The sequence below is a fragment of the Cyprinodon tularosa genome, unplaced genomic scaffold, assembly GCF_016077235.1.
Source record: "Cyprinodon tularosa strain WSP-4 unplaced genomic scaffold, ASM1607723v1 ctg286, whole genome shotgun sequence".
NCBI classification, from domain to species: Eukaryota; Metazoa; Chordata; class Actinopteri; order Cyprinodontiformes; family Cyprinodontidae; genus Cyprinodon; species Cyprinodon tularosa.
The window spans coordinates 1,664,970-1,688,798 of NW_024038992.1; the positions used below are offsets into that span (position 1 = coordinate 1,664,970).

The 23,829-nt window shown below is 39.1% G+C and overlaps 1 protein-coding gene across 1 annotated transcript in view; it reads right to left on the minus strand.

The window, feature by feature from the left end:
• cunh14orf180 (chromosome unknown C14orf180 homolog) overlaps window positions 1-23,252 on the minus strand; it is a 33,034-nt gene extending 9,782 nt beyond the window's left edge. Inside the window, exons 1-5 of the mRNA XM_038290664.1 lie at window positions 22,791-23,252; window positions 20,253-20,283; window positions 11,738-11,824; window positions 4,708-4,828; window positions 826-856 (exon numbers count right to left, since the gene is read on the minus strand). Coding sequence (XP_038146592.1) covers window positions 826-856; window positions 4,708-4,828; window positions 11,738-11,824; window positions 20,253-20,283; window positions 22,791-22,943 — 423 coding nt within the window. The 5' untranslated portion in view covers window positions 22,944-23,252. The remainder of the gene's footprint in view (window positions 1-825; window positions 857-4,707; window positions 4,829-11,737; window positions 11,825-20,252; window positions 20,284-22,790) is intronic.
• Window positions 23,253-23,829: the final 577 nt, after the last annotated feature.

The window sequence follows — 23,829 nt, forward strand, 5'->3', positions numbered from 1 at the left end:
CTTTGCAAATAGTTTCAATTTTTTTCCTTACATCCTTCCAATATTCTTTAATTTTGGGACAATCCCAAAATATATGTTTGTAGTCTCAATTTGGTTTCTTCAGGATATATTCCCAATCTTTAGTAGTTAAATGAAATTCATTTTTTTAGTTGTTGAAAAGATTTCATTTGTTCATTTCCAAAAAGTTGTCTGATATAAACCAAGCCCTTATCTTGCCACTATTCAAATCCCCCTTCCATTGAGGGTATAAAGTCTGGATTTGATACTGTTTTAGTAGCTCTACAAATTAAACTTGACATATTTAACTTTCTTTTAACAATTGCCGATATTTTTAATGTTCCTTTAACCCATTCATTTGCAATTTTTGATTTATTTTGAATATTCTTTGTTACAAAAAGAAGTTTTCTTAGGGTATGGTGGGATGCAAGTTTCCTCAGATAAGCAGGGGGAAGCCCAAGAAGTGTGCAAACGATCGATAAAATATTACATGTTGATGATGCAGGAAGCCAATGGAGTGAAGACAAAACCAGTAAACTACTTTGTGATTCCAGATGGAGAGTGACATCATGTAACAGGCGAAAAGAATGAAGGGGCCATTGATCCAAAGCCACAAACAAATGAGTGAACATCTTTTTTTCTTTTGTAGGGCGATAGAGCTGCTACCTTCACTTTCTTTTAAGATGGCGCTGATCTTAGGCTTACCAGTTGGGATTTCTTACAAGCAAACAGGTGTAAAACATTAGTTTGAATTAATTCGTCCAAATAAAAAAATAAAAATCTATAAATATCTGCAGAGGCAGAAAAAGAGATGATTGCTGAACGTACCTTACCACTGTACTCTAAGGCAAGATGAGGTCTGAAAAGAAAAGAGAAAAATCAAAAGCTTTAAAAAAGTTTTCCCTCTACAAACACAATGCTTGTCGTAACGAAGCATGCATGACTCTTCATAGAACCATATTTAGTCAAACTATTGCTTGTCCGAGTGATATCGAGGAGTCTAGAAGATTTAAAAGATCTTTTTTTCTGCTGGACAGGATATATGAACTTTACTCTGGACAAAAGACAAAGAAATGCTTTTTGGAAGCATGTATTTAATACTTAATGGTTAATTTCCGATATGACTAATTTAAGAGGAAAAAAAGAAAAGTACAAACTCAAAACTTTAGCATTTCACGTTGGTTTTTATCAACACTTGTCAGACTGATTGTTGGCACAAAAATCCTGCTTTACTCGTAATTCTATGCACTGCTGGTGTGGATTAGGTTAGAGGTCAAATGAATGCGATATAAAAGCATTCGCAAACACTTGTTTTTATACAAAGCAGTAATACTAAATGAAAAGGAGGAATGAGTGAAATGTAAATATGACATTCATGATCAGCTCTATTTTGCATAGTTTTCCTCCACTAAAACTTGTGTTAAAACAGCGGGAAAATAAGATATTTACTGGGGGGTGTATATGTGATGATGCAGTAATATGGCACTATTAGGTTGAGGAAAATCCAACTGATACTTTTGATACTTAAAAAAAAAAAAAAAAAAAAAAAAACTACTTGGGAATGTGGCTTATAAGTTCTGAAGCATTAAGGTAGTTTGGATCATAATGGAACGTCATATTCAAACGTGTCCAATGTAAGTGGACAACATGTGGGCATGCAGGCGCCTCACTGAGGACATAGAGCCCTCTGATTTCTACAAGTACTGCTGCCGTCTGTCCTCCAGGGGGAATTATGGAAGGAATGGTGATTACAGGTTGGTTTATTGTCTCATGCCTCTCTGTCGCTTTCCTGTCAAGTGCTAAGCTAAATGAACGTGATGCGGTTCATTGAAGTCCTGCCAGGCGTTCCACGAATATCTGCCCTGAAAAAGTCAAGCAAGGACATTCATCAACCTCACACCAGCTTGTGTCTGTGGATGCAGAGCAAGTTGTGTTTAGTGTGATGGATACCAGCTTTCTAAACTGACCCCAGGAGTCTCTAAAAATCCAACTAATGCAAATAATTAAACACAAGGAAGTCCATAAATTGTATTAATAAAAGCTGAATGACAAAGGTGAAAAAAAGGCTTATTAGGCTGTTATATTAGAATGACATCTTAGTTTCCTTTTAAAACCAGTCGCATGAGTTAATTCTATATAGTTGTTCATATATTTTTTTGGTGAATTATTTGGTTACTTGTTATAAGCATCTAATTTGATTTAAATGTCATCAACCTGATAAGAAAAAGATATTATAATAACATTTTAGCATGTTTAATGCTAATTTTCTGACCTTAAAGCTACAGTGTGTAATTTTCAGCGACATCTAGCGGTCAGACTGCAGACCGCAGCAACATGAACATCTCCCCCCCACCGCTTCTCCCCCCCAACAGTACGGCGAGCGTTACGGGACAAAATTTCTTCCACGACGTCCACATCACCTACCTTCTCAAGTGATGAGGTTTGTTTACATAGATAATTTTACAGATAGTATTTCATTAGTCTGAGTAGGGTATAGATTTCATGTAGACTTAAGATAATAAATATACCCGTTATTTTTTCTACATCGTTGTGACGTTTTGGTGAGCTGCTTTGCATGGTGATATAAACAGACGAAGTAATTGTAGTCATTAGTTTAACAGCGAGATTGTGTTCGCTGGAAGAATATATATTCCCCGTTTACAGAGTCTAAGTCATTTTGGTGGCACGGGGGTTACAACGCGAGGAAGAGGGAGAGGACGAGGGCGAGGGCAGGGAGGCCGTGCAGCTAGGGCCAGGCGAGAGAGGGGAGCCAGCGGGGTGAGAGCAGAGGAGGAAAGGCTTGAAGATCTCCAAAGGAGCCGGAGAGAGGTAACCGAGGTATATATCCAGAAAATTATTTTACAGAAAATTACTGAATCATTACCTATGAAACGTCAGGGACGTTGCTGAATAAGTATACTGGAGAGGAACAGCATCATCACGCCGCAGCATGTTATTGTTTTAGACAGGTCTGAGCATCCTGTTCTCCAAAAACTGCAGTGATATTAGACAATTGTGTGTGTAGGATTAATTACCTGTCCAAGAGAAAACTGGCAACTTGAGCGTCACTTTGAAAACCTTTTTCCTCCATCAGTGACTTCCATCGTGTAAATGCCGTGCCAATGTTGATCCGTGTTTTTTGCCGTTTCTTGTCACGCTTGCGTTTATTCTCGTCGTGTTTCCGCTTCTTAGATGACGGGGGTTCGGTGTCCGCCGCTTTTCGTTGTGATACAGAGTAGGCATGATCCTCCATTCGTCTGATGTTTGGCCACACAGTGCCAAACAGTTTGCAAAGTCACTCACGCCTGCCGCCTTGTTCACCTTTCTTGTTACTGAGGCGCAGTATACCTGCTTCTTCTTCTTCTTCTTTGGTTTCAGGCAGACTAAACGCTTCTCAGGCATAATACTGCCATCTACTGTTCAGTACCGTCTCAGTTCATCTCTCTCAACTTGCCGTAGTTATTTTTGAGCGTCATGGGAGATCTCGCAATCGCTAGTTTGTTGCCTCTGCGCTTGCCGTAGCGCAAAGATGTCAGCCTCCATGGCTGCGAGACCCGCTCCTATGTAATTATAAATAACGAATTCTAAGGCAACGCAAATATTATGGTTAAAAGGCTGAGCTCATAGGTGATGATAAATAACATAGTTATGTATAATATATTAAATTTCTGACTTTATATCCCTGTAATTATTACACACTGTAGCTTTAATGAGGAAATTTCTTTCAAAATCAACCCACTGCCTTACCCAATCAAAAGGGATATAGCCTTAAATTTGCATGGAGAAAAGTCTTAATATAGCTCTAGTTGGTGCTTCATGGAAACATTTTTTTATATACGCAAAGGTAAAGGAGAGTTTGCATGTTTTATAAGTTTTACAGCCATTTGGATACATTTCTAAAGCACGCAGGACCAAAGTAAAGAGCAGAATCAAATTCCCATGTGTCCTTACATAGCTAGAAACCCAAGCCATGCTCAGTCATTACCATCTCATTCATGTTTAACCACTGTATGCTACTTGCATTAATTAAGCGCAGTGACCAGGGCCTCCGTTGTGCAAACATTCCACCCTCTGTCGCCCTCCACGGCAGTCAGGTTAAATGGCCTTTTCTCGACAACGACAACAGAGGCAGAGAAAACACAGTGTATGCTATGGCAGGAACAAAGAGCCAATGTAACGGAGGACACCAGATCTAGTTAGAGAGAGCGGTGTCGCTTTCCTCAATATATAGAAGCTGATAGGAATCATTAAGGTTAGAGTTCTCCATGAAAATGCAATCTAGAGGGGGGGACATGCTGCGATTTACTGGGCTTCAGGTGCAACAATAAAAATTTAGTTTAGTTTAGTTTTTTTTTATAAAGTATTGATTCTTCATTCAAACCAGACTTGTTTTATTTGCTTCTTCAATGCAAACTGATTTAAAAAGCTTTTTGTATTTATGCACAAATCATACAAATGTATTAGAGTATGCAAAAACAACACTATTTTGTGACTTACGGCTTTTTTGAGGGGAATAAAGAAAAGGCAACAAAACCTGCCCTCCAAAATAATGTCAGTATTATTAAGATAATAAAAGTGTATATTTACTATAAAGTTTATGAAAGTGAATCCACCCACAAAGAGCCGCCTGAGTCAATAAGCCAGCAGTACATCTTTCACCCCATTAAACGCTTTGCAGCTGAGGCCCCAACAGCACATCATTTTACCTACTGTTTGCTCATGATGCAGAGCTGAGCCAGCCGTTCGAGGTGCTGTGCTTGAGAAGCCTGCTCTGAAAGTTCCTCTGGTGTTGTCCATCCCGCAGAGCCCAGGGTGGCGTCCTCCTGAGGCCCTGTTACAGAAACACAGGGCATGAAAAAAGTCAGCCTCTCAAAAATGTGCTACCTTCCTAATCCACACAGAGTGCAAAGGTCTATTTTACTCAAGCTTAACCAAGTCCCTGCCAGTCTGACTGTGCTGCAGACTGTAGGACTAAAACGTGAAAATGATCCAATAGAGGGCTGGAGACAACAGAGCAAAGATAAGGACAGGAGAGAGCAGATAAGGGCAGCAAACAGAACAGTTTCCACGCCCATCGAGCAATGAGAAGCACACAGCGATGAAACACAAACAGAAGAGGAGCACATCAAGCGTACAAAACACATATTTAATCAATATCACAAGTGAGTGATAACAAATCTGTGGTACAAGCACAGGCTTCCTACTCAATTTGAATCCTAATAAAATGATAAATACGTCAGCTTTCGGAAGTACATTTAGGTGGCTAAGAGAAATAGCTCATCTAACTCAGGAGAAGTCTACCGTTCAACCTGAGTCAGTGCTGATTCAGGTGCTTGGGTGTGCTGTAGTGACACATAGTTCCTAATGAATAAATGTGACCATTTGTCTTCCGCTGTGCCTGTCCCTGATCTCCACCAGGCCCACGCTACACTGCTCTGCTGCCTCAGCAGCAGACTGGGAGAGCAGGCAGAGGTCTGGAGCAGCGGACTAAGCAAGTGATGAATGAATGGTCTCGCACTCAACGCTTGACACAAAACCCTGTGGGGTTTTTTTTTTTTTTTTTGAAAGTATAGCAACTTAAGGGGAAAAAAAATGATTTCCAATGTATTTATTAAGTTTTTCAATGTTTAAAATTACAACCTAGATCAAATATTTTAGACAAAGGAGAGTTTTTAGAGATACTTCAAGACATTGGCATATTTTACATTTGATTGGCCTTGATCACTGAATGAGGAGGACTTAAGGTCGGCTTGTTTCAGTATCAGTGAGGATGTAAATAAAAGGTTTAGCACATTAGAAAGTAAACCATTGTCTGGGCTACAACAATAAACCTTTGTATACTTTTTAATAATGAGATCTGGATTTTCCCAATTCTTTTTCAGAAATACAATCAGTCCAAATATCAGTACCCAATACATTGTAGTACAGTGGCGGAGTTAGAAAGGGGGCCAGGGGTGGACATGCAATTTGTTGTTCCAGTAGAGACATACTTTACTTAACCTCCTCCAGGACAAGCAGTTCCCCTCTAAAACAGAGGGTGGCAGTAGTGATACTCTCAGAGGGAAAGTTAGTATATTAAACATACAGTAAACGGCAGATCAGACTTCTGCAGCCGCACACATCAAATGTCGCTTGAGTCTGGTCGCGAACTAGTTTTGCTGGCATTCTTCTGCACCGTCGGTCTGGAATTTCTAGGGACGCAAAGCAGTGTCCTGCAAAGCGCAAGGGGGGACCTATTAGAGAACTCGCGAAAACTTCGGCGGATGGTCACGAGAAATTCTGCGGCGCCAGCGGGAGTGTTTATCTTCAAAAACAACAATGGCGCGTCTGCAAGATATCACGGTCACAGAGATGGGTCTAGAGTTGCTAGACATTTAAGAGGAACGGGTTCTGTTAATGGCCCCGGCACCGAATTGGGAAGGATGACCACACAGACAGCCGGAAAGGCATACCAAGGACCAATCACAGCTGCTTTTTGTCTGCGCACTTCCACATAAGGTCTGCACGGGTTTGCGACTGTCTGGTGCGTAGTCAGGATTTTTTGCCGTGGTCGCGCACAGAGACAGATTTGATGGTTGCAGAGGCTATGCTTCAGAAGCATACATTGGCCTTAAGCAGACACTTAATTCTAGTAATTAATTAATTATTAACATCAATATACTAAAAAAATATAGATATATTGATAATAAAGTTAAAAGCTTTATGGGGATGAAGAGAAATGTATGAATCTGCATTGATCTAAGACTCTTTTATGAAAATAGAAACAGAACCAGTGCTCAACTCATTAAATATGTATATTATTATGAACTATAACTGATTTAGACAGCATAGAAGTATAACTGTGTGAGAAGTAAGGTTGAAACACCTAATTGGATTAATCGTGATTAATGAAATAAAACTAATTAAGTAATCAATTCATCATTAACTGGAGTATAGACTGTAAAACATGCCTTTAGCTGACAGAGTAACCCATTTAGAGCAGTAATTATATTTAAAATAAAAAAATATTTTTGTTTATCAGTATCCTCTATCCAGAACTACTAAAGTGGAAAAGTATTAGTTTCACCTGGTTTCATTTTGTACTTGTAATGTGAAGACTAGCAAGGGCTTCATTGGGATCTAGTCTGTCTTTAGTTATTTGTTTGGGACATATGGATGTTTTGCTCATTCATTTTTCTAAATAGTACACTGTGATCAGTGGAGACTGGCCCTAAACTGGTTCTATTGACTATTCAATATTAGGCCACCCCTCAGTGCACATTGGTCCATGTCTGGCCACTGCTATGAACGTTTTCTGGCTCCATCACTACTGCAGTGCAGATGAAAAGTAGAGCCTTGCAATAATAAAGTACTTATAAGAAGTTAGGGCAATTTTGATGTTAAGCAAAAATAATGCTGTATGATGTCTTTTAGAGATCATTTTCCTTTTGCATTTCAGTGGAGAGAAATAAAATCATCATCTTGTATTTCTAATAGCAGTTAGAAAGACCATAAGCAGACCTCATGTGATTTCCAAGCTTAAGGCCAGAACAGCTCAGGCAAATCCAACTGTATTCCATATCAGTATTCGAGCAGGAAGCTAAATCTGTTACAGCAAAAATGTTTCTTCTTATCCTTTTTTATGAAATCTGATTTTTATTTGTGTGTTCGTGGAACCTTTTAACTGCAGAGCTGATAACAGCATCATCTCTCTCACTGGGATGTTGTCTCATATTCTAACAAACACTAAATCACAGATCTTTAGAAAAAAGGTTGGTAAGGCTCTTATATAAAGTCACTCAATGAGTGAGTCCTTTAACATAACTAAGAAAAACAATCAGAGCTTTTTTTATATAAAATATTTAAATTTCTTTTTTTTTAATTATCATGTATAAATAAGTAAATTATCAAATATGTTTCCTCTACAACTTTAAAAAAAGAATAATGCTCTTACAATTTATTTGAATAAACTAATATTGGATCAAAGCTTCACAAAATTGGTGATCAAACATCAGCCAAAACATCTTTTTATATGTGTACCTTTAATAATTTTAAACCAACCAAAAGGTCAGTGACGCACTACTTCCTGAAAGTTTATTTCTTTCATCTGAGAACCAAACATCATCATATCCGGAAGCTTAGTTTGTAAAAAACAGACAGAAAACAAGAGCCAAATTAAAGCCACAAGTGGCATTGCGCGGCCCTCGCAGCTCGCACCGCCTGGTATGTTGCGATCGCTGGAACCAAGCGACCTCCACCTCCACGCTCCTTCCTAGCCTGTGCTCCTGCTCTTCAGCCTATACCTGCTGCTGCTTCTCTTTATCCTCCCCCTCCTTCTTATTCTGCTGCTGCCACTGTTTCTCCTCCACCTGCAGCCTCTCCTCCTCTTACTCATCCTCCTGCTAATGCAGCTTCTCCTCATCATCCTCCTGCCGCTGCTTATCTTGCTGCGTCTCCTTCTCCTCCTCCTGCTGTTGCTCTTGCTGCATCTCCTTCTCCTCATCCTGCTGCTGCTCTTGCTGCATCTCCTTCTCCTCATCCTGCTGCTGCTGTTTCTCTTCATCCCCTGCCTGCTGCTGCTTCTCCTGATCCTCTTCATCCTCCTTATCCTGCTTCTTTTCATCCTCCCCCATTCTCCTTCTGCTGTTTCTCTTCCTTACCACCCTCCTCCTCCTTGTGTTGCTCATTCTCCTCATCCTCCTGTTGCTCCTGCCTATCTTCATCCTTCCCCTCCTTCTGCTGCTTTTCTAAATCCTCCCCTTCCTTCTACTTCTTCTTATTATCATCCTAATCATCCTCCTCCCCCTGTGCTCCTTCTCTTCATATTCCTCTTCCTGCTGCTGCTCTCACTGCGTCTCCTACTGCTGTTTGTTTCTCATCCTCATCATCCTTCTCCTCCTCCTAAAAGCATGGCTTTGTATGACTGGAGTTAACAGTTTGATGCTTAGCCACGCCCACATGCTTCCATGTAGAATAATAATTTTGATAACTTTTAAACTGCTATGACTATAGTCCATGTAAAGTTAATTTGAAGTCTCTAACTAAAAAAAAACCAAGAGCCCTTCACTCAGATATGTCATGACTTAAAAAAAGAAAATGGTAACTTTGATCCAAAATGGCTGACTTCTTGTTGGGTGTGGACCATGGCTTTAATTGACTTTTTTGAGCATCCTGTTGCGTTATACAGATTTAATAATCCTTAATAAAAGCAGGGCCTGAGGCAGTTTAGTCATACTCTAATGGCGAGAAGTCTAATTTTGATGCTTGGCCATGCCGACATGGTTTGTCACAGCAAAAATCTTTTGATAACTTTTGATCCCTTATGTCTTAAGTCTAGGCTCAGCAAGTTAGAAGTTTGCAGCCCAATCGCTCAAGGAGGAGTTAGCTAACATACAATATAAAGATGAAAAAGCTAATGATGGCTTTGATTCAAAATGGCGGACTTCCTGTGGGGTTTAGACCATGGCTCCAATATAACTTTTTTAGGTCCTGATGGGTTACATATGTGTACCAAATTTCATAACTCTCATTAAAAAAATGGCCTGGGATTTGCATTGTGTTTCATAGCAAAGGGACCACATTTGACACTTGGCCACGCCCACATGCTTTGATGTAGAAAAATTCCTTTGATAACTTTTGATCCCCCGTACCTCAGCTCAAGGTGGAGTAAGTTTGAACTCTGTAACTCAAACGGTCTAGGAGGAGTTTGCTCAAACAGGTAACGAAGGTAAAAAAGCAAAGTGATTGTTTTGATTCAAAATGGCTGACTTCCTGTGGGGTTTGGACCATGGCCCCAAGAGGCTTTTTTGTAGGTCCTAAGGGGTTACATAGGTGGTCCAAGTTTCATATCTCTCAGTCATAACATGGCATGGGGCTTACCCTTTGTTTCACTGCCTAGTGACCAATTTTTGCGCTTGGCCACGCCCACATGCTTTGATGTAGAAAAATTCCTTTGATAACTTTTGATCCCCAATGTCTCAAGTCATTATACAGTGAATATAAAGTCTGTAACTCAAAAGCTCTAGGAGGAGTTCGCTCAAATAGGTCACGAAGGTAAAAAAGCAAAGTGATTGTTTTGATTCAAAATGGCCGACTTCCTGTGTGATTTGGACCATGGCCCCAAGAGACTTTTTTGTAGGTCCTGAGGGGTTACATAAGTGGTCCAAGTTTCAGAACTCTCAGTCATAACATGGCACGGGGCTTACCCTTTGTTTCCCTGTCTAATGACCAAGTTTGACGCCTGGCCACGCCCACATGCTTTGATGTAGAAAAATTCCTTTGATAACTTTTAATCCCCAATGCCTCAAGTCAAGTTGGAGTTAGTTTGAAGCCTGTGACTCAAAAGCTGTAGGAGGAGTTCGTTCAAATATAGAGGCTATAAAATGCTAAATTACGGTGAAAATTTGAACTTCAATCCAAAATGGCCGACTTCCTGTGGGGTTTAGACCATGGGTCCAAGAGGCTTTTTTGTAGGTCCTGGGGTGTGTAACAGGTGTGCCAACTTTCATAATCCTAAGTCATTGCATGGCTTGGGGCTGGTCGTTTTAGTTTTTCTAGGGGGCGCTGTATAGAAAGTAAGCCACGCCCATCGATTATTGGCCTAGATTCTTGTGTGGGCTTGGACCAAGTTCCATCCTAGTGACTTTGGTGCAGATTGAAGGATCTATGAGGAGATGAGAGCCAAAAGTATGGTCACGGCGAAACGCCTGACTTTGCCAGGTCACCATGGCAACATCATTTAACTCAAAATCTTTGTGCTTTAAACGAAGTTAGACCAACATGTTTTCTATCATCTGACAAAGTTTCAAGGTGCTGGTGTTTAAAATGACTGAAAGGGACCCTCCCAAGTGAAAAAAGTGACTTTCTTCCCTTAGGGGGCGGGGCTTAGATGATGTCATCATTTGACCATCCAGTATGGTCAAGCACCCAAAGGGGCTCCTTACTGCCAAACTTGGTTTGATTTGAATTTTTTTTGTAAAAGTTATTCAACTTTGAAATTCTTCAAAAGTAGCCTAACTTTGGGGCCCCTGGGGACCCCTTAAACATGCTCAAAAACGAAAACCTTTGATAACTTTTAATCTCCAATGCCTTAACTGCATAATTACCGAGTTTGAAGCCGATAGCTCATTATCCCTAGGAGGAGTTCGTTAAAGTTCGACATGAGCGAAAATGAAAAATGGCCAAAAATCGCACTTTGACCCAAAATGGCTGACTTCCTGTGGGTTTTAGAGCATACCTCCAAGAGACTTTTTTTCATGATTTGAGGAGATGTACCTGTGTGCCAAAGTTCAGATCTCTGGGACTTACAGTTTCCCCCAACTCACGTTAGGGGGCGCTGTGGCGTAATTTGGGGGCGGCCATTTTGGATTCCATTATAGACCGGCTATTTCACGCGGGGGACAATTTACTGCCACGTTTTCCTGAGTTTTTGAATATGCGAAGTCCCTGTAAAATGCGTTCGAAGTGAGAAAAGAAAAATAATAATAAGAAACTTTCGAAATACAATAGGCCTTCGCAGCGCTTTGCTGCTCGGGCCTAATAATAAGAAACTTTCGAAATACAATAGGCCTTCGCAGCGCTATGCTGCTCGGGCCTAATAATAATAATAAGAAACTTTCGAAATACAATAGGCCTTCGCAGCGCTATGCTGCTCGGGCCTAAAAACACAAATCAAAGTCTACTATTGCACAACATTGTCTCTGTTTGTGCTCACTTTCCAAGAAATGTTCCCTGAAAATTAAAAGAAAGAAAAAATCCTCACCTGGGCTTCCATGAAGAGCGGTGAGCTCGATCAATGCTACTTCGTAGAACATCTTTTCAGCTTGGATGAACTGGAGGGCTTTCCCATCTGTTTATATAGGTGAAGGACTGGTCTTGGATGTCAACAGGATTAGTCAGTGTGAAAGTTAAAAACAGCCGTCACGTTTCTTTTTTCCATCATGCTGGAGAACAGCCATTCAGGCCAAACAGAAGATGCAACAACCCAAAGGATCCTGTCAATCTGTGCCTAAATCACACAATATATACTGTAGTAAACACATTTGGCAACACTTGCTACATCCTACCATTATTTTGGTGCAAGATTTAATCCGTTATGTTTCTAATTTCAGTTCAAATGATTTTAAATAGACATTACATTTTTTTTTTGTTTTCTTAAGAAGACTGAAAAACATCCTAAAAATAGCTCACTTTGCAAAAGCATTCCAGGCACTTCATGTTCTTGTCACTGTAAAAGGACACCATTGATGTTTGTCAGATGAATCTAATGACCAAGGGGGATGTAGGGTGCTTAAAATAAACCCTGCAGTCTCTTTTTAGGTGCCCCACTTTCCCATGAATATAAATTACAACCAAATCAGCTCACTTTGTATTGGTGTTGTTAATCCAAATGGCAATTATACCAAAACTTTTAACAAGTTTAAGAATTAAAACAACGGATTATCTCTCCTGGAAGCGGCAGGATTACCTGATGTTGTTACAAGAACAATACATGTTAAAATATTAAAAAACAAAATGATCATCAAATCAATAATTGTAGAGAAAATGGAAAAACCATGTCCTACATGAAATAATCCATGCTATTCTACTTTATTGCATGTTGCCATATCACAATCACAACTGATATGTACTTTAAAGGGAATCTATGTAATGGATCCAATCAAAAACAGTGCAAAGTTTTAAGGTGGAAGGGAAATGTCCCTTTTTCTCCCAATAAAAATATTTACAATTGTGTATCCAGCTCACTTTGAACTAACTTAAATAAAATCCAGTGCATTTGCCAAACGGCAATCCTACCAGGATATCAGAAAGATTTGACTGGGCAAAAAAGTAGAGCATTGATCAGAGAAGTAGCCATAGGACCCGATGGTGACTTTGGCTGCAACTATGCTTTGAGACAGCAAATATATGCTCACTGGAAAAGTTTAACAAATGTAGAAGAGCAGCAAAAAGAACCCCCATTGTTAAAAAGTCATATAAACCCCAAATGGTGCCAAACCACGGTCATGAAAGGGAAAGAGTGAGCAGCTTTGTTCGATAAGAACAAAAGAAAAGAAAAAAATAAATAAATTGAACTTTATTGATCTCACAATGGAGAAGCGGGCTGCCATTGTATGGCACCCGGGGAGCAGTGTGGGGTTAAGAGTCTAGCTCGGAGACCCAGAGTGCAGGCTGTGGGGATTGAACCGGGTGCTTGCAACTTTCTCAGAGCAAGCTCACTGCTCTGACCAATAGGCAAACACTACCCCTCAACAAAATGAGCTCTCTGCATTTAACCCATCCCCTTAGAGAGCAGTGGGCTGCCATTGTGTGGTACCCGGGGAGCAGTGTGGGGTTCAGGGTCTTTTTTCAGAGACCCATAAGTCTGTGGGAGTGGGACTCGAACAAAGAACCTCAGGATTCCAAGCTCAATGCCCTTACCACTAAGCCGCCACTCCTGAAGACAGAAACATTACCATGTCTGAAAAGACCAAAGCAGTATCAAACTGTCTTTGTGCAAAATCTAAGGCTGATGGGAATCTAACACCTCTCCACAGTACTCCAAACAAAACAAATGGTAGAAATATGGTATGTTAGAGGCATCATAATGCTGTGGGGACTCTTCCTCAGCAAAGACATTTGCACAGAGTCGATGGGAAGACAGGAGTTAAATTCTGACACAAAATCTGTTGGATAATGCAAGCCAATGCTGCATCAGGGCAACAATGCTAAACATACAACCAGGGCGGTAATACAGGGGTTTAGATCATGGCTTCTTTGTCCAATCGATGGTAAACATTTGTTTTCAGAGATGCTCCCTATTCAATTTTACCTAGGTGGTTTTCATTGAAGAATAAGTCAAACTGCACTTCATTACTACAGTATAGTGCTTATCCATTGCTATAACACTGATGGTTTATTGACATAATTGCAAAGGTGACTGTATGAAAGCTGTATTATACTGCATAAAGATAAAAAGTCCAACGCATGAGGGAAAATACACAGCAGATACACGAGTGCAAAACCTTTAAAAATAAAAGTCCCCCATGAAACACTTTTACAAGGATGCTTTATTTTGGTACGCTTAAAAAAAAAAAAAAAATAGCACCAGGAGACGCCTGGCAGCTGGGACTATGGCGGGTGGACCATCTGTGCAAGAGACTAAAAGGGATGAAACATCATCAAAGGTCAGAGCCCTTCTTCTGCCAGCTATTTTTAACTTCTCTGAACAATTTAACAACAGGAACCTCGCTCAATCCTGTCCTAGGAACAACCTCTGCTTTGAAATGGTAACTGGACCCCAGGAAAAAAATAAAACAACAGCATGCACTGGAAACCTCAAAGGCAAATCAGATCGCACGTGCAGAGACCAAAGCGTGTACCAACATGACCCTTCATGAAACCTATTAGATGTTAACCCATTGCAAAGTGCATACCCTTCTATTTTGGTAAGTTTTCAATAGCATGACTTATCAAAGAGTATGTACCCTATACAGCTGCAAGACACTTAACTAAAGGTGTCAAATCCTAACAAACTATGTGGATATTTACAAAAGCATAAAATTACAAAAGAATAAATTAAGAATAAGAAGAACTTTAACATAGATCTGCCAAACTTTTACATCATTTTAAATGTAACTTCATCCTTTGCTTATTTTAGCTATTTTGGGATTAGTTTCAAATGGTAAAACCCATTAACTGAACATTGGAGAATAAAATCTAATCATTGCTCTGTCCAAAAAAAGTAAAACATCACTACTTCCACATCTAGTTGAGTGGAACGGAGTTGCAGCAAATGACGCTGAAGATAGAAATTCTGTCAGGATGCCTTCCTGCTGAGCTCAGAAACTCAGCAGAACACAGCATCACAGTCAGAATCAGGTTATTAAAATCATCACATACAAAGCCCTACCTGCAGCATATAAAACTGGATCTATAAATGTATTTTAATAAGGTTTGAACAATAAAGTTCCATGTGAAAATGTAACTGTGAAAATAACTTTTTTTTTTCATTTATATCAGAGTTCATAGGTTTGATATTTATGTACCAGTTGAAAACAATTATTTGATCACTTATATCAACATTCACACAAAGTTAAATATTCAAGGATTTAAATCTCATTGAGTTCAGACAGTTTCATCCAGACAGAACTCCAGTTGGATCAGCTCATTTCTAACATGTTAACTTACAGGTGCTGGTCATAAAATTAGAATATCATGAAAAAGTAGATTGATTTCAGTAATTCCATTTAAAAAGTGAAACTTGTATATTATATTCATACATTACATACAAACTCATATATTTCAGATGTTTATTTTGTTTAATTTTGATGATTACAAATGACAACAAATGAAAATCTCAAATTCATCATATCAGAAAATTAGAATATTGTGAAAAGGTTCAAAATTGATGGCCCCTGGTGCCACACTCTAATCAGCTAATTAACTCAAACCACCTGCAAAAGCCTTTAAATGGTCTTTCAGTCTAGTTCTATAGGCTACACAATCATGGGGAAGACTGCTGACTTGACAGTTGTCCAAAAGACGACCATCGACACCTTGCACAAGGAGGGCAAGACACAAAAGGTCATCGCTAAAGAGGCTGGCTGTTCACAGAGCTCAGTGTCCAAGCACATTAATAGAGAGGCGAAGGGAAGGAAAAGATGTGGTCGAAAAAAGTGTACAAGCAAGAGAGATAACCGCACCCTGGAGAGGATTGTGAAACAAAACCCATTCAAAAATGTGGGGGAGATTCACAAAGAGTGGACTGCAGCTGGAGTGAGTGCTTCAAGAACCACCACACACAGACGTATGAAAGACATGGGTTTCTGCTGTCGCATTCCTTGTGTCAAGCCACTCTTGAACCACAGACAGCGTCAGAAGCGTCTAAAGAGAAACAGGACTGGACTGCTGGTGAGTGGTCCAAAGTCATGTTCTCTGATGAAAGTAAATTTTGCATTTCCTTTGGAAATCAAGGTCCCAGAGTCTGGAGGAAAAGAAGAGAGGCACTTCATCCACGTTGCTTGAAGTCCAGTGTAAAGTTTCCACAGTCAGTGATGGTTTGGGGTGCCATGTCATCTGCTGGTGTTGGTCCATTGTGTTTTCTGAGGTCCAGGGTCAACGCAGCCACATACCAGGAAGTTTTAGAGCACTTCATGCTTCCTGCAGCTGACCAACTTTTTGGAGATGCAGATTTCATTTTCCAACAGGACTTGGCACCTGCACACAGTGCCAAAGCTACCAGTACCTGGTTGAAGGACCATGGTATCCCTGTTCTTAATTGGCCAGCAAACTCTCCTGACCTTAACCCCATAGAAAATCTATGGGGTATTGTGAAGAAGAAGATGCAATACACCAGACCCAACAATTCAGAAGAGCTAAAAGCCACTATTAGAGCAACCTGGGCTATCATAACACCTGAGCAGTGCCACAGACTGATCGACTCCATGCCACGCCGCATTGCTGCAGTAATACAGGCCAAAGGAGGCCCAACTAAATACTGAGTGCTGTACATGCTCATACTTTTCATGTTCATACTTTTCAGTTGGCCAACATTTCTATAAATCCTTTGTTTTTATTGGTCTTCAGTAATATTCTAATTTTCTGATATGATGAATTTGAGATTTTCATTTGTTGTCATTTGTAATCATCAAAATTAAACAAAATAAACACCTGAAATATATGAGTTTGTATGTAATGTATGAATATAATATACAAGTTTCACTTTTTAAATGGAATTACTGAAATCAATCTACTTTTTCATGATATTCTAATTTTATGACCAGCACCTGTATATCATTCTTTTCTTAAAAGAATGAGAAACCAAATTCAAAACAAGAAATCAGAATTGTAACTGAATTTGTGTAAAATGAAACAATGCTGAACACTACATGAGTCAAAAGGTTGACTCAAAGAACTGCAGCTAAAATATGATGATCGCTGTCAATGACTGTCTCAGGCATAGGTTTAAGCTTGTTACAAAAGTTTTCATTGGCATTAGTACTCCTTAATCAGGTAAAGCTAAATCTGTAAATTCTACCTCTAGGAACGGGTGGAACATCCGGGTCCAGAGAGTTAAAAGACATGTACAAAGATTAGTTCAAACATTTCCACCTCTAGTAGGTAACGGCTGCATCCAAAATCGTCTAATTATATCCACGGTTCCTGTACCTAGCTCCAGCTCTTCACCTTTAGTGAGGTCAACAGTAAGAAGCTCATTGTTGATAGGAAAGCTGACAGCTGCTCTATTGTCAAGCAGCCTTTAATCTTCCAGACATCATTATACATTAATGCACATTGATGATGCTAGTCAAATCCAGATTCAAAAAACAACAACAAAAATAAATTACACAAATGTAGCAAACAGCTGAAGTTCTACATTACAGAAAACAAAAACATATGAAAGTGCAAACATTTGCATCGTTCCCCCACTGTACACATGAAGCATTAATGTCACTGTGAATAGTATAATTCCAGGCTCCCTTCACTCCAGACATTTCTGTTAATTAACATATTGGCTGTATGCAAAAGCAACTATGATAGGGAGTCTGCAAACATACATGATGTTGAAACAATCATCTGTTCCTGAATATGAAAAAAAAACCATGCAAGATGATTGTAGATTTCAGAAGACACAGGAACAAGACAAATCTTATTAACATCATATGAGAAGAAGTAAAGGTGGCGGAGAAGCACTAATACCTTGGTGTTCATCTGGACAACAAACTCAACTTGAGACGCAACAGAAGCCGTCTACAAGAAGGGAAGGAGCATCATCACCATAATCTGTCGGGGTAACACTTGAAACAAAGCTCAAAAAGCTAATAAAAAGGCCAGCTTGTTTCTAGGAACTCCTATAGAAACTCAAAGGATGATTTCACAAAAAATTGTTCTTCATAAAATGAAGAACATTATGGACAACACTGAGCATCATCTTCGATTGATTGTTAAAAAACAATGGAGTATCTTCAGTCAAAGGCTTCTCCAGAACCAGTGCAAGAGAGACCACTACTGGAAATCCATCATGCCTGCATCGATCTACATCTACAACAACTTGAAGAAAGCCAGAGGAGTTACTGCAACATTTAATTTCCCTTTGGGATAATAAAGCATTTTTAATCTGAATTGACTTTAAATGTAGGTTGGCGTACAGTTTGCTATTCAAAAAAACTAAAGTTTTGCAACAACAAACAGTTTCTCTTTTCCCCCACTGAGGTTCTTTGAAAATGGCCGACGGTCGTGACAGAAAAAGTTTCTATGAAGGTCTAAGAACATGCAGATATATTCTGGAATGCTTTGCACAGAGAGCCTTCCTCGCAAAGCATTATGGGATTTGCTGTCACCAGGGCCCATTGTCGCCATAGGCTGCCACTACCTGACAGCGGCGACTAATAACAAAGATGGCGCAGGCACCGCGCCTAGGAGGAGGAGTTACATGACCAATGGGGAGTAAAAAGTAGCAATCATCTGTCCAAATGGACAGTTAACTGAGTGCGATATAAAGTCCACTATATAGTCTCCGCTCTATACAATGATTGAGGGATTAGGCGCTTAGGGTGGACGTTGGGGCACAGTAAGCTTGAGCTATGAGAACAGCAATTTTTAAACAGAGCGTGCGAGAGGAGAAATCTCACACGTTTAATAAGTGTTCTCTCTCTGAAGCGGGTACAGGGTTGTGCATGCACATTTTCTTTTAAAGTGGAGAGGTCGGCTCTTTTAAAAAATTCCCGAAATCCTCCATAATACCTTTAAGATCAATTCAGTTTTCAATTTAATGTTAGTCCACACCTCTGCAAGACCATCATCCTTTGGGAGCTATGAGAACAATTGACTCATATTTCATTAATTTATGGGTTACATTAACCTTAAACAGAAGCAGTGTCTCAATCAACAATATTGTAGATTCCTGATGCAAGCCTATATAGTCTGATATTAGTTATCAGAGTAATATCTAACATCAATATCTGATCAGGATATCCCTATAAACAATGAAAAGACAATTTTCGTTTTCTTTTCTAATATAAAACATTGGGCCACAGTTTGTGACCCAGTTTTTTTGTGTGTTCTAAATTGTTCACATCAGCATGAAAGTAGTTTGATTTGAATATTTAAATCACTTTTTTTCTGGGGATGTATTTATAGCCTGAGTAGAAAAACATGAGAGGAGAAGCTGGCATTTTTGTTCTCATAAAACATTTGTGTGAAAATCTAGAGTTCCCACATCCTGGTTCCTATTTACGCTGACCTTTCACTTCAGAGTGCAGCTGCTGAAGGAGCACAGCTCTGCAGCCTCAGCTCCTGCCATAGAAGTGAAAAACCCTGCAGTGCTTTGCAATAGTATCCATGTCGACTAAATGTTTTTCCCTCTTTTCCCCTCAGTGCAGCCAAAAACTTTAAGTAGTCTTTGATTATAAAGTGAAATGACGTGATATGGTGTTCCATTACTTAAAAAAATAAGAGCTCCATTTTCTTTAAAAATCAAGCACGGCCAAAGATATTAAAGATAATTTCATTTGAAAATATCCTTTAACTATGTGTAATACAACAGCTATTTAGAGCTACGTTGAGCATATCATAAAGACCAAGGAGCACAATTGAAAAATCATGACAAATTTGTGGACAGGTTTAAATCAGGTTATAATTATTACTATTAATGACATAACTTAAAAGAATTAACCCTCATGGTATATTAAGCATGTTGGGATTTTGCTGGACAGTCGCCACCGATAGTCCAAGGTTCTATAAATGGTCTAATTGTAGACAGATATAGGTAAAGCCATGCTGAGGTAGATAACCTGAGCTGGCTACGTTAAGCACTGGAGTATCTCAATAACAAGAAGGGGAGCTCCAGGCGTAATATATCCTGAAAAACAACACCTTTCTATTATCTCCATGTCCTGTACTGCTGTAGTTTATAGTGGTAGTGAAGTGGAAATCCATGCATGAGCTTCCTGCCTCAGATACAGGTTAATTAGCGTGCTCCCATTCTGTTGTACTGAGATAAGAGCCCACAAATCCTCTTAAGAGACAAACACACAAAGCATGTGGCATTCTAGGACAAATGGGTTATTATGAACTTGCCCAGAGACATCCGCTCATTCCCTCCTGTTTTTATCACCTTTTACAAATGGTAGACATCATCCATTGTCCTGGCTTTTGACACGCCTCCTGCATGTTTGCCTCACAAAGCTAATAATGTAGCTTTTTAGTTAGCTGACTGGGACAATCTTAGTTTTTTTTTTTTAAAGGCAACATGAGAAGCGAAACCAGAGTTTTGGGGGGTTGTTAGAAAAGGATACAGTTTTTTTCAGTGATGAAGAGTTCAGCAATCTGTGAAGTAGAGAACACAAAACAAACTTGGTTTTCAGTAACTCAGGTTTTCAACAGTACATCAATTTACACTGTTTGCAGATGACAGAAGTGTGTTTTGTAGTAAAAGTGTTTTAATGTAATTATAGTTAACTATTTGGAAGACCAAGTGGTTGGATTGTGGATGTTGATAAATCAAATTTAAATAATTTCAATGCAGTTTATTTATATAGCGCCAATTCACAACACATGTCATCTCAAGCCACTTAATTCAGCCAGATCATAGAGTCTAATTTATTAGTTTTCTATCTAAGGAAAACCAGTTGATTGCATCAACTCAATGACTCAAAGACAATCTCTCACACTAGGCATTCTTGTAGCGACAGTGGAGAGGAAAAACTCCCTTTTAACAGGAAGAAACCGTCAGCAGAATCAGACTCAGTGTGAGCGGCCATCTGCTGAGACCAACAGGGGTTATAATAAATAAAAATAATAAAACTGTTTTCATTACTGTAGGTCATTTTAAACTAACTCAAAATTGGAAGAATGTCTGAAATAATTTGTTTGAGGAGATATCAATATAGAAAAGTATGTAAACAGCTACTAAATTATGTGATAAGTCCCAAACACTTCACAAAAATGCTTTAAGTGTATTGTAACTACATGTGTTGTGAATTGGCAAAATATAAATATAATAAATACATTTGAACTGAGCTAAATAACCCAAATGAATGAAGCTAGAGATGCTTTAACTTAGTAGTTCTATATATATATTTTTTTATGTCATAAGGCTACGTCATGCCATTAAACTCTGGGTAGATATTACAGCAAAGCCAAACAAAGCATCAGTTCATTTCACAAAGTACTGTGCGATTGCCTTTCTTTCCTCCACTTGCTAGATGTTTCAAAATGTACCTAATGGTATGAGTTATTTTTCAGATTATTTTGGCAAATGATAACCTGACTGAATCCCTAACATTTACAGTAATTCCAAGACAGTTAGCTAATTTCTGCGATGGTGTCTTTACAACAAAAGATACCCGATCCTGACAAAGCAGAACACAGGGAATTCCTAATCTTATATGAGTCAGGAAAAGATTTAGCAAAATTGATAAATAAATAGGAGAATTTGTCATTCAATCTTATTTTTAGCAGTTTTTTATTGTTTTATTTTTTTTGTTTGTAAGTTAATTATTCTGTTTTGTTTTTTTTTCTTCAATCCAAAACAAAAATATACTGATTTGTGACAAAAACATGCATTTAAAGGCTGTTTATTAGGTTGTTTTTTATTTATGAATCTGATTAACTTTTTTCACTGTTTCTTTTATACATATATAATGAATTTCCATGTCTGATATAACTTAGCATTCTAGTCTGGAGGTGTGAATTCATTGTTTGAGTTGTTCCAGCATGTAATAGTGCTCTCCCAGTCGCCTGGCAGGTCTGGGAAACATCATCCTGCTTGTTGTAAAGTTCTAGAGTGAAACCAGTGTTTTGACATCTGGCACATTCCTTCATGTACTACCACATGGAAAAAAACACTACAGCACTGCTACAATGAAGGAACTTTATAAAAACACCCTGATATGTTATCAGTTTTAGAGTATAAAGGCATCTTATAGCACTAAAGAGGCTAACATTTAGTGGGATATAAGGTGTAACTGGACACCTATTGGTTTACAGAGGTGATCCTCTCTGTACAGACTTTGTGCTGTGAGATTCTTTGATCAGAGGCGGAGCCAGAAATTTTTTTATAAGGGGGGCCAGGCAATAACCAATGTACACGGAGGGATGGCCGAAAGTAGATAGTCACGGTCAATCTACACCGCTCCAACAGGAAAACTAACAAGCAAACATCTATATTTTCTAAGTAAAGACAAACTATACTATACCCGCAGCCTTTGCTAACAAATAGACAAATATTTTCAAACATCCCTGCTTTCTAGATAAAAGGTATAGTGGATAAAAGTCTTTCAGGTTTGAGGTTTGGGTGAACATCTTTTCCATTGTCATTACTTACCTACTTCTATTAATAATCATTCTGCATAAAATTGATATTTACAAGTACTAAATTAATAATTTAATAAGTTTTTATTAAAATAGTTATTTATCTATGATTTCACTGAAGACTCCTAGATGACTTGAGAGATCATTTTCTCTTTACCCCATAAAACACAATATCTATTTCTGTACTTATCATTTTGAATTTTACTATATTGACATGCATAATTAAACACAGTTTTTTTGTTGTTTTTTTTTGCTGTCAAGTAGTTGTTAATATATAAAAAAATTTAATGTTTCGAATATTCCACAGATTATTATTGTTGCCCCCATTTCTATTAGAGGGAAATAAATGGTAGGGGTGCCCACTGATTGACTAAGGGTGGCCTAGCCACCCCTGGCCCCCCATCTAGCTCCGCCCCTGTATTAGATGTTGCCCAGATGAAGTGGTGTAAATGTTTGTGGAGGGCTGAGAAAGCATCTGATTGTGAATGGAGAAAGCTGTGTGTTGCTGCCATCCAGCTCACCTGGTGCAGGCAGTTGGGCAGAGAGGTGAAGCTCTGGACGTGGGTCAGTCCCAGCAGGCAGCTGAGGAAGCAGTGGAGGGCGGCCTGGTACTCCCCCTGCTGCTGGAGCTGCTGTCCCAGCTCAAACAGGCCCTCCCTCCCTCCGTTCAGCATCCCCAGTCCCAGCCAGAGTCAGAGCTGCCTCCCATCAGAGCTCTCACTGCCAGAGGATGAACGTTTCCCCAGGATGACTGAGAATCTGCACCGGCATGCAGCGCTTCCCTCTTCCACTTCTTTGCTGAAGCACCACAGGTAGGAAGAAAACCTCCGAAGAAAGACTGCTGGTAGAGTCTGAGTCTGTCCGCGTTCACTAAGTCAAGGACAGGTGGTGAGGAGCATTGTGAGGAAGTGCCCGGCTTCTCTCACAGAAAAAAGAAAACAGTTCCCCTCCCTTCTCTCAGGCTGCACCAGGAAAGGAGGACAGAGGAAGTTGGAGAGTGTTTGCAGTGTGATTGGCAGAGCCCTGAGCCAATCGCTGCTCTCATCTTGCTAACTGGCTCTACCAATCACTGAGCAGGAGATAGAAAGCTGAATAAAGAGCCTTTGAGAAGTTCACAGCTTTGGAACTTCTTCACTTTTTTTAATATAAACTTTATTAGAAAATGCTTTATAATACAGAAAGAAGTACAAATTCCAGCGAACAATCGCCAGGGGTTTGAGCAAAATGTAATACACAAATAAATAAAACGTTACTGAATAAAAGTAAAAATAGCAATAGTAAATAGATGCATGTAAAGGGATTACATAAATACTTTAAATTTAGAGCATAAAGATAAAATTTTAACAGCCTTTTTTATTATTGGAAGTGTAGAATGTAGAAAAATAAGTTGTTACTTCCTTTAAAAAAGAGATACATGAGGGTTTGGTCATAATAATTCTACATTTGTGGATATAAAACTTGGCAAACAGTAGCAAAAGATTACATAAGAAGAAATGGTCAAAACGTTCTTTTTTATATTTCTTTGGAACTTCTTCACATTGATTGTGTTTTGGAGGATTT